The following is a 12,297-nucleotide window of genomic DNA, read 5'->3' on the forward strand; positions in this document are numbered from 1 at the left end:
ACTCTATGACAGAAATCACAGCAAGATCCTTTTTGACCCACCTACTAGAGAAATGGAAATAAAAACAAAAATAAACAAATGGGACCTAATGAAACTTCAAAGCTTTTGCACAGCAAAGGAAACCATAAACAAGATCAAAAGACAACCCTCAGAATGGGAGAAAATATTTGCAAATGAAGCAACTGACAAAGGATTAATCTCCAAAATTTACAAGAAGCTCATGCAGCTCAATAACAAAAAAACAAAGAACCCAATCCAAAAATGGGCAGAAGACCTAAATAGACATTTCTCCAAAGAAGATATACAGATTGCCAACAAACACATGAAAGGATGCTCAACATCATTAATCATTAGAGAAATGCAAATCAAAACTACAATGAGATATCATCTCACAGCGGTCAGAATGGCCATCATCAAAAAATCTACAAACAATAAATGCTGGAGAGGTTGTGGAGAAAAGGGAACCCTCTTGCACTGTTGGTGGGAATGTAAATTGATACAGCCACTATGGAGAACAGTATGGAGGTTCCTTAAAAAACTACAAATAGAACTACCATACGACCTAGCAATCCCACTACTGGGCATATACCCTGAGAAAACCGTAATTCAAAAAGTCATGTACCAAAATGTTCATCGCAGCTCTATTTACAATAGCCAGGACATGGAAGCAACCTAAGTGTCCATCATCGGATGAATGGATAAAGAAGATGTGGCACATATATACAATGGAATATTACTCAGCCGTAAAAAGAAACGAAATTGAGGTATTTGTAGTGAGGTGGATGGACCTAGAGTCTGTCATACAGAGTGAAGTAAGTCAGAAAGAGAAAAACGAATACAGTATGCTAACACATATATATGGAATCTAAGGAAAAAAAAAAGGTCATGAAGAACCTAGTGGCAAGACGGGAATAAAGACACAGACCTACTAGAGAATGGACTTGAGGATATGGGGAGGGGGAAGGGTAAGCTGTGACAAAGTGAGAGAGTGGCATGGACATATATACACTACCAAACGTAAAATAGATAGCTAGTGGGAAGCAGCCACATAGCACAGGGAGATCATCTCGGGGCTTTGTGACCACCTAGAGGGGTGGGATAGGGAGGGTGGGAGGGAGGGAGACGCAAGAGGAAAGAGATATGGGAACATATGTATATGTATAACTGATTCACTTTGTTATAAAGCAGAAACTAACACACCATTGTAAAGCAATTATACTCCAATAAAGATGTTAAAAAAAAAAAAGAACAGTCAGCTCTGACTGTTGGTCCTTCCCTCCTTGGTTGATTCCGTCTCAATTTAGATCTACGTAACTGCCACAGAAGTTGAGTGTTTGGAGTAGGTGTTAGTAAAAAGGGATGGAGGCTGGTTTTGAGCTGGACAAAATTTTGCTTGGCTTTAATTACTAACAGACCACTCTTGGTGAAGAAAAAAAGTACACACACACACAACTAGGGTTTGTAAGTGGCAATCTACGATGTAAGGTACATTCTTTATAAATTTACTTTGTGGCTTGATTTAAGATTGTATTAATTTCCCATTGGTGCTATAACAAAGTAACATAAACTTAGTAGCTTAAAACAACATACACTTATACTCTTACAGTTCTGGAGATCAGAAGTCCAAAATGAGCCTTATGGCTACTAAAATAAAAATCAAGTTGTCAAGCAGGGCTGGTTGCTTCTGGAGGCTCCAGGGGAGAATCTGTTCCTTGACTCTTCCAGCTTCTAGAGGATAAGGCTAACAGCCTTATCACTCTAATCCCTTGCTTCTGTCATCACATCTCTTACTTCTCTAGTCTGATCTCCCTCTCTGTATCTCTTATAAGGAGACTTGTGATTACACTTAGGGCCCACCTGAATAATCCAAAATAATCCTCCCCACCAATCTCAATCTCCTTAACCTAATCACACCCACAAAATCCCTTTTGCCTTAAATGGTAATGTTCACAGGTTCCAGGGATTAGGGCCTGAATATCTTTTGGGGCCACTATTCAGCCTTCCACAAGGGTGGTTTAGAAATTTTGCACATTCTTTTTTTTAAAGTTAACAATGTAGTAATTTGCTTAATGTGAAATTTGTAGTAACTTGCATAAATTTTTAACTTGTAGTAATTTGTTTAATGTGTCTATCACCAAATTTAATATATAAGTTGAATAAAAAAATAAGTACTAATTAAAAATAAGTATTAGATTAAGAAATGGAATTTTAAAATATTGTCAACTAATTCATTACATGACAAAGTATAAAGAGCTAAAAACAAGTTCCTTGGCTATTAATGTATATAAAGTTAGCATTTTTCAAAATGGAAATATAGGTCCCAAGAAAGGGGAGAAGAACAAGTTGGTTAAGCACACACTTGGAATGAAGATACAATGTTGCCTGATAACAGTCATGCCCTCTGTACCAAAGAGTTCATAAAACACACTGAAAATTATCAAGCCTGCTCAGGATATATAGGGTTAGAAACTTAGATTCCAGAGACTCTAAATTCCTTTTCAGATGCAGTTTAACAAAGCAATACAAGATCAAGACAAAAATAAAAAGGAAGGAAACCAGCCTGTATCAATAATGCTTTGATTCTAGCAGTCTGGCCCATCTCCTTACCTAGGCTGGAATAAATGTGGCTGAGAATACAAGCTGGTTGTACTCTGATGGGGTGCACCTCAGCAATGGTCTCCACATCAATTCCCTTGTCCTTCAAAATGGCCTTGATTTCTTCTGTCTCAGCTAGAATGGAAACTATAGGAAAGAAAGAAGATGAGGTCAACAGAAAATTTTATTTCAACAGGAACCTGAAGATCTCTCGAGCCACACGATATTTTTTTGAAGGGAAAACAAAAGGAAGGTAAGGAAATTAACAGTTATTGTAGACTTGATGAAACAATCATCATGCTTGGTACATAATGATATTATCTAAATGGAAAAGGAAACAAGATTTCATGATTAGAATATTTAATTCTGTTTTTTGTCTAAATACCTATGTGCTTCTAGAGAATGCCACACTCACTTATATCTGGGATTCTATGTTTAAATAGAAAAAAAAAGACCAGGGACAGCATTATGAGGATAATAAAGAACACCCTAATGGTACGAATTGCTCAAAGCTAGAGAACAGTAGAAGGCAAGGTAAATTCAGGATAAAGAATTGAGGTACCATATTTGAAACTCTGTGTAGTTGTTTTGGGGGATGGAGATAAGACTTCTCTAGACTCAGAGCCTGCCAAACCTGGACAGCTCCCTTTTTTTCCTCTCACACTCATGTCTCAGAAGTGGTAATCATACTCACAAGGGAGAAGTCCAGGCCACCTCACTGACTCTTCTGTTTATTCTCCCTCTGTGGGACTGATAACCTGTCTGGGGGCCAATAACCTGAATGGGGCCTCAGCTGGCTTAATGCTAAGCACCAGGGGCAAACATGCACCCTATTCCTGCTCCTCTAGTACTGCTAGATATGTTGAATTGGGTTTATGAGAAAACGAAGGTGTCATTTGGTTCATTCCAGCTTACAAGTATTGTATTTGTTGAGTTTTGGAGGCAAAAGCCTAGTTAACAAAGTGCTACTCTGCATTCCTTTGCCATTATCTTTTGTGTATTTTTCTATCTTGGGGACCTCATGGTGTTGTGCTGCTGTGGTCTGGGGCAGAATATGCAGGGTATGGTGATTACAGAGTCCCCTGGAAATAACACCATCTTGATTACTTCTAACTGAAAACAACAAAGATTCTCCAGGGAAAATATACAGAGGAAGAATAGTGGGTTGACAAAAGTCCAGGGAAACACATGTGGTCATCCATTCATTCATTAATAAACATTTACTAAGCACTTAAATGGTAAGGTACTATGCTAGGCACTAGGGATTTAGAGATGAATATGTTAGTCTCTCCCTCAAGGAGCTCACAGTGTAATGAAAGTGACACACACATAAACTGATTATAAAATAACCTGCTAAGTAAATAAATGTATGCACAGAACATTGTGTGATCACCCAAGAGTGACACCTATCTAGTCTGGAGTTGGCAGGGGGAAGTTTCAGAAAAGGCTTCCTGATGTCCAAGCTGAATTTGAAAGAATGAATAAGTTAGCCAGGAGAAAGAAGGGAATAGGAATGGAGAAAGACATTTTAGGTAGAAGATCCAGAATGATCATAAAACATGAAAATGAAAAGAATGTGGTTGTGTGTGTGTGTGTGTGTGTGTGTGTGTGTAAGAGATGGGGTGGGGACTACATACACTTCAATATTGCTGTAGCATGAAATACCTTGCACAGCAGAAAAAAAACACAAAAGAAACAAACAACCACCCCACCAACCACCAACAAAATGAATCTGGAAAGGCAAATAGGGGATAGATCATCATGGAGAGCATGTGCGTCACTTTAAGGAATTTGTATTTTATCCTTGGGTAATGACTTCCAAATTGCATTCTCCTGAGCCTCAGGGTTCTGCAGAGGGCAATGCAGTTGGTAGCAGGAGTAAAGGGGACTAAAGGAGAGGCAAATGAACAACACTCTGGGGTCCCAGGACTACTTTCAACCCCAACAACTCAGCTTTTTGTTTATGTTTTATCAAGTATGTAGAAAATGCTTATTTGGTACCACCTATGTGCTAGGTACTGCCATATGCTAGGGATACAAAGATAGACATGATCCTTGGAGAAAATGACATTGACACTGAGTCTTGCTAGAGTGCTGAATAGGAGTTATTCTGGTGAAAGTGAAGGTAAAATTAAGGGAGAAGCTGTTCCAGACAAAAGAAATAGCATAGACAAAGGCTCAAGGGCAACAGAGAACAAGGCAGATCTAGGAATAATAAAAAGTTCTTTACAGTAGGAGCATGGAGTGTGAAGCGGCAGTGGTGAGAAATGACACTGAAGGCGGGGTCAGGGAGCAGATCATAAAGAGCCTTGTAAGCCATGTTAAGAAAGTTGGCAACAGGAAGCCCCTGCAGAGTTGTAATCAGGGGAATAGCATATCCAGATCACCATCTTAAAAAGAACATATTCATATTGATGACTAAAGAATAAGCTGATATACTGTAGTGGACCTACACTGAAGACAGGGAGACCACTTCAAAATTTATTGCATTAATGCAAGGAAGAGATGCTGACTACTTACATTAGGATCATGACATTGGTACTGGATAAACTAGATGGATTTCTGAATTATTCAGAAGGTAAAGAAATTGGGACTTGTTAACTGACTGAATGTAGGAGATGAGAGAGGGAGAGATACCGAGAATGATTCCACATGTGTTTATTTGTGTAACTGAGAGAAAAGTGTGCCATTTACTGACATAGGCAAATAGGGAGAAAAGCAGGCACAGATGATGTAGAACTAGGAGAGTGCAGCTGATTGATTTTAGACATGTTGAGTTTAAAGTGAATGTGATATATTCAGGAGGCATTAGCATAGAAAGAGATGAGATGGGTCAAAGAGAATATATAGAAAAGAAGAGAAAAGGACCTAGAATATAACCTTGAGAAATTTCAACATATAAGATATGGGCAGATGATGAAAAGCCTGGGGGCGGGAGTGAGGGGTTCTTGTCTCATGGCTTATATGTTCTCTATGGTATAGGAGGTGAGGTCATCTTCTCAGAGGGGAGAAGTTAGGAGGCAGGAAAAGGGAAAAGGTTAGGAATGGGAGGAGGCTGAGAGACAATAACAAATATTCTGAATAATGAGAGCAGTGGGCTACGGACAAAACTCCCAGGAATACCAACAGTTAAGGGGCAAGGGGAAGAAGAGGAAGCCCAGAATGAGACAGAAAAGTACAAAACTTAGGTTGAAGGAGAGCCAAGGGAGTATGGTATCACAGAAGACATGGAAGTTAAGAGTTTCCAGAAACATAAACAACAAATGAAAAAGAAAGATCCACTAAGAAGTGGATTGAAAAATATCTACCAAGTTTGGCAATAACTTAAGCAAAATCACTTTCAGAGGAATGATAAGCTAGTTGTAAAGGACTGCAGAATGAATGAAATGTAAAGAAGTGGAAGTTTGGATGAGAAAGGAAGGATAGGATAACTAGAGGGAGATGAACATGTCAATGTATTAAAAATCAGAACCAACAGAGAAGAGTTTGAAGATGATAAGAAAGAGTAGGTTTCTAGGAAGACTAGGGAAGAGGATAGGATCAAGCATCAGAAGAAAGAGTTGGTGCTGAAGAGGAGAAAAAACAGCTTTTCTGAGACTCAAGAAAAGGAGGCAAGGTTGGGTGAAGATATAAGTAAGACTGTGGTGGGGGGTTGGGAAATTGACAAAGATCAGAACATTAAGATTATCCAGCATAAAGTAGCAGGCCAAGAATGAGGCTGAAAACAAGCAGTGGGGTTGAAAACAGAGAAGGTGTGGAATAGTTGAGGAGAATGAAAATGCTGACTAACAGTAAGAACAAGGACTAACAGGAGGCACTGTAGGCCTAGTTAAGTTGGAGACTGTGGATTTACAATGCTACCACTCTGTTCATTTGTGTGATTTTTTTTTCTAGAAGATTTTAGCAGGCCAGGTATAGGATCAGAAAATATAGAGAGCAAAACCGATCTGGGGCTATGATTTTTCTGGTGGGTGTAGCAGAAGTTTGGTGTGCTGGTAATTAAGAGATTTAGATGACCAACCGAAAGGTAGGGAAGGGTAGACTAGGAGAAAATAGACACAAGTGTAATGGGTGGGGGGGAAGAAAACTGAAATAATATGCAGTTATGACTGGTGATTGGGACTTTTGGGAATGGAATATCTGAGGTGAAACAGTTCTAAAGTTTCGCCCTAAAAGTGAGTGGAGTAGAGACAGAGGGAAGGGTCACTAGGGTTCTAGATATCCAAGAATTTTGAGGCTAAAATATTAGATGGCACTTACTCTGATGCTGAAATCTAGCACTATGGTAGGAATTGGGGAAGAAGAGGAAGGCTATGAGCCAAGGCTCAAAGTCTCTAATGAATGAATGAGAGTAACCAGGAGACCAATATAGCCAGATGGCATAAGCCTCAAAGGAGAACAAGTTTTCTCATGGGAGGGGAAGAGTAATGGTCTTTTATATAACGTTCGCTATGTACAGGAATACCTCAGAGATGTTGCAGGTTTGGTTCCAGACCACTGCAGTAAAGCGAGTATCACAATAAAGCGAGTCACACAAATTTTTAGCTTCCCAGTGCATATAAAAGTTATGCTTATAGAAAACAAACTTATGGTTACCAAAAGGGATAGCAAGGTGGCAGGGGGGAGATAAATTAGGAGTTTGGGATTAACATATACACACTACTATATATAAAATATTGATAGGTAAACAGCAAGGATCTACTGTATAGCACAAGGAACTATACTCAATATCTTGTAGTAACCTATAATGGAAAAGAATCTGAAAAAGAATATATATATATATATATATATATATATACACACACACACACACACACACACACACACACACACACACACAACTGAATCACTTTGCTGTACATTTGAAACTAACACAACACTGTAAATTAACTATACCTCAATTAAAAAATAAATAAATAAAACCAAATGAAAAGAGTTATGTTTACACTATACTTTAGTCTGTTAAGTGTGCAACAGCATTGTATCCAAAAAGACAATGTAAATGCCTCAATTAAAAATACTTTATTATTAAAAAATGCTAACCATCATCTGAGCCTTCAACGAGTCATAGTAGTAACATCAAAGATCACTGATCACAGATTACTATAACAAATATAATAATAATGAAAAAGCTTGAAGTATTGCTAGAATTATAAAGTGTGACAGAGACACGAAGTAAGCAAATGCTCTTGGAAAAATGGTGCCAATAGACTTGCTTGACACAAGGTTGCCACAGACCTTCAATTTGTAAAAAACACAATATCTGCAAAGCACAATAAAGTGAAGCACAATAAAATGAAATATGCCTGTACATTGATAAGCAAAGACTACCTTTATGACTACCTTTATCCTATCCTACCACATAGGATGCCAAGTATAAGAAGGTTTAGAAAATACTAAGGATTATTTTCTATATAGAATCAACTCCAATGGAGGTTGGGGTTGAAATGGAGACATTTCAGAGGAGCTTCTCAGGAGGACCTAGTACCACATTGGATAGTGTTTCTGGGGAGTCAAAAATCACCTGGAGTTTTCTACCCTAGGAGAGTAGCATAATAGTGATGTCACTGAGAGAGTTAAGGAAGGTGACAAGATTTGCTTTTCTTGGGAGAGGTAAAAGAATAGGATGGAGACAAAAAAAGGTCAGTTTTGCATTTGAAGTATAAGTGATGAAAATGTTGTGTATATATATTGGGACTAGACTTCCTAAAATGTTTATACAGCTTAGCCCAGTGTTTTCCATAGAGTAGATAACCTCAAAATTTAAGTTGATTACTAGGAACAAAAAATAAAGATTTGGAGTACTCTCTAAAGAGGTAATAGTTGGAGCCATGGAAGCAAATTCATTATGGAGGAGGCAGCCCTAGCAAACACATGCAGGGTGTAAATACAGAAAGACAAGAGTAAAGACTAAGTACACAACCATTAGGAGGATATGAGAAGAAAGAAGTGCTAGCAGAAAAAGCACAGAAGGAACGCTCAGAACAAAAGCAGAGATAATTAGAAGGCTATAATATCATCATGGTGAAAAGAAAAGAGTTTCCAGAAATAAGAAGTATTAAGAGAATCAGATAACATCCTTTGTTAAGCATTTGTTCATGATTAAGATTAACAGAAATCTTGAAACCAAACAGAGCCAAGTTTATACTATACATTTTGAAGCCTAACAAAATACATCATAAAGAATAAAGTCATCATTTACTGGCCCAAACCAGACCTTTAATGTAAAATTTCTGCTGCTGGGAATAAGAATACATACCTTGAACCACAACATCTGGCTTTGGTACAGTAGAAAACCTGCGATTCAGGGGATCAATTTCTCCAGGAGCTAAAAATCCCTAAAGAAAAACCGTAAAAAGACAGATTATTATATCTCCAAAAGAGCTAATATTTGAGGAGAAACAACATACCAGTGCCAAAACCCCGTACCATAACATGTGAGAGGCATGTATGGAAAGGAAACAAATACCTTTACTGTATGAAAATGTTTGAACTCCTGAATTCACATCCAAATTAATTTTATCTGGAGTTAATTTCTAGTGGCTGCCACAAATTATTTTTTTGGAAATAGATGGGGTATAAAAGATAAACAGAAAGTTTTCTAGTTATACCTCCACTTTCTCTGGATGCACATGATTAGACAATCAGATCACAATGCTTCTAATCAATAATTTAAGTCATTAGTCCTGTTGCTTTCATATTTACTCATATGCTTGCTATGATTTCTGCTTAGCAGATATCTTTTGACTTGAGTTTCTGTCTTTGATGAAATATGATGAACTCACCCACTTAGCCCTTAAGAATACCATTCATCTCCTCATTTTTTCATAGCATTAATTTATTCTAGTTGAATGAGAAAGTCACCAGGTAAGGATTATTTCAAACAAATCATTCTGCCCATTATTGCTACATTTATAATAATGTCAACTAAAGATAAACTTTATGCTGTACACCTGAAACTCATAGTGATATGTCAATTACATCTCAATAAAACTGGGACAAACAAAACAAAACAAATAAAAACAGTGCCAGAAAGTAAACAGTTATACATAAACAGGTCCAAGAGTCTGGCTCAGAAAGGAAAGCTAAGTCCCACCCTAGATCCTCTAGGAGCCTGGGTTATAGCTTACCTTATATAATAACCTATAATGGGGAAATAGATTTGTCAGTAAAACTGGAAAACTTTGAGAAAGGGAACCCTTCTTATGGTTCAAAATGTCACAAATAAGCTGGCATAATGTAAGAAATTCCCAAGTGCTTCATTAAGAGCTGTCTCAACAGAGTTTAATATAAGGAACATTTAAAGGGCCCCTTATCAACAAACAAAAAACTATGATGCGCCCAAACACTTGTCATGGTACCTAAAATTATCAGTTTATTTAATTAAAGAATGAAACATTATGTTGCTTGGAAAAGTTAGCACTTAAATCCATTATAAGTCATTACTATCCAAGCACAATTGCATTCGCAGTCACCAGACAGGCACTAGGGGGAGTTTTGAAAAGGAACTATCTACGGTCTGATCCCAGAGCAACTTCAAGCACAGTACCAAGGTAGGAACCCCTGGGCAAGCATGACGGACATGGTTGCCAGGGGGAAAGATTTTTGCCAAGGATTGGCCATGCTCTCACTCTAAGAATCTGGAGGAAAATCTGTAATTAAGGCAGAATACAAAAGGCAAAAGATATATCCTTCAGATATAATGAGCTACTCACAAATCTGATTGTTATGGTGACTAAAGCAGAAAAATGGAAGAGCCTTGAAGTTTCCCCTTACCTCTGCCATCAAGCTTCCTAAGATGTATAGAGACTGACCCCACATATGAGGCAGCTTGCCCATGGGGACTCGGTCCACAGTGTGAGGATTTTGATATTCTTCATCAACCTAAAAAAAAAAAAAAAGATAAAGAGATAAAGGAAAAGAATAGAAGGTTTAGGGCTTCCCTAATGGTGCAGTGGTTAAGAATCCACCTGCCAATGCAGGGGACATGGGTTCAAGACCTGGTCCAGGAAGATCCCACATGCCATGGAGCAACTAAGCCCGTGTGCCACAACTACTGAGCCTGCACTCAAGAGCCAGTGAGCCACAACTACTGAGTCCGTGTGCCGCAACTACTGAAGCTCGTGCTCCTAGAGCCTGTGCTCCACAAGAGAAGCCACCGCAATGAGAAGCCTGCACACTGCAACAAAGAGTAGCCCCCGCTCACCACAACTACTAGAGAAAGCCTGCACGCAGCAATGAAGACCCAACACAGCCAAAAATAAATAAATAAATAAATTTAAAAAAAAGAATAGAAGGTTTAAAATACTAGACAACAAAAAGCCCGAGTCTGGATTGTGATTCATACTCTATAAAACAGTCACATATGCAATGCACTGAAAAGTCAAGCACTATGATGACAGTCTAGGGCAGTGCTCCTCTAACTGTACATGGACACACCACCTGAGGATCTTGTCCAATGGCATATTCTTACTGAGTAGATGTGGGGGAAGGCCTGAAATCTGCATTTCTAACAAGCTCTCAGGTTATGCTGCTGATGTTGCTAGGAGCTTAGTCCACTCATCCCCACCAGCATGGAAGATTGCATCTCTCCCCCGGCTAATGCTCTTTTGCAATGGAGAAGAGGAACAATGGTAATCTCAACTGGCATTTTGAGAAAATGGAGACATACTTAATTCTCCAAGCCTGATCTACTCAATTAATCCCAGATGACTAGCCTCAAAGCAGAAATTATCAAATACTGAGAGTTCACACAGAACATTACTCTAGTTCGGCCTACTGATCTCCATATCATTCTCAACCTTAAAGTTTGATTTTTTAAAAAATCAATCTCTGAACAACTTATTTATTTTTTTAAATTGAGGTTTGGCTGACATATAGAAAGGCCATACATATTTAACATATGCATCTTGATGAGTTTGAGGACAAACATACACCCGTGAAACTACCTCTGTAAGATTTGATCTTGCCCTCGCCTTGCCCCGCAACAGTGCCATAACTGAGTCTGCTTTATAAATATACTTTCAAAGGAATAAAATCATATTTTAATTGTTCTATACCTAAAGAAAGACTTTAGAACATTAAAATCAGAAGATTAAAAATTATTTGACTCAAATAAGGCAGTCCTTTTGAGGTACTGCTCCTCTTCTCCCAGCTCCATGTTATGGCACCGTCCAGCTTACCTTGTCAGGAGGAACACTGTACAGCTCTGGCAGAAGTGGGACTCCATTTTTGCCTTTGATGAGGACTGCTTCAAGAGCCTCTCTGTATTCTTGAACCTGTAGAGAAAAGAAAAGGGGAACAAAATTCATAGAGTTCCCTTTGGGGATCTAGGGGAGGGTTGTAGCCAAAGAAGGTCCTATTGGGGTATATTCACCTAGTGAAAGGAAAGAAAGGGAAGTAGTATTTACTAAATGCTGATGGAGGCCAGATACTATGCTAGGAGTTTTGCATACTTTTAACGCATTTAATTTTTTTTAACATCTTTATTGGAGTATAATTGCTTTACAATGTTGTGTTAGTTTCTGTTGTATAACAAAGTGAATCAGCTATATGTATACATATATCCTCATATCCTCTCCCTCCTGCGTGTCCCTCCCACCCTCCCTATCCCAACCCTCTAGGTGGTCACAAAGCACCGAGCTGATCTCCCTGTGCTATGTGGCTGCCTCCCACTAGCTACCTAGTTTACATTTGGTAGTG

The 12,297-nt window shown here is 38.5% G+C and overlaps 1 protein-coding gene across 4 annotated transcripts in view; it reads right to left on the bottom strand.

Annotated features, from left to right (window-relative positions):
• PHKA1 (phosphorylase kinase regulatory subunit alpha 1) overlaps nt 1–12,297 on the bottom strand; it is a 139,147-nt gene that overhangs the window by 82,146 nt on the left and 44,704 nt on the right. For all 4 annotated transcript variants that reach the window (XM_059910137.1, XM_059910136.1, XM_059910135.1 and 1 more), the window contains 4 exons: nt 11,778–11,873; nt 10,372–10,479; nt 8,855–8,933; nt 2,608–2,742 (listed from right to left, as the gene is read on the bottom strand). In XM_059910137.1, the coding sequence (XP_059766120.1) occupies nt 2,608–2,742; nt 8,855–8,933; nt 10,372–10,479; nt 11,778–11,873 (418 nt within the window). The remainder of the gene's footprint in view (nt 1–2,607; nt 2,743–8,854; nt 8,934–10,371; nt 10,480–11,777; nt 11,874–12,297) is intronic.

The sequence above is a fragment of the Balaenoptera ricei genome, chromosome X, assembly GCF_028023285.1.
Source record: "Balaenoptera ricei isolate mBalRic1 chromosome X, mBalRic1.hap2, whole genome shotgun sequence".
In the NCBI taxonomy this organism is placed as follows: Eukaryota; Metazoa; Chordata; class Mammalia; order Artiodactyla; family Balaenopteridae; genus Balaenoptera; species Balaenoptera ricei.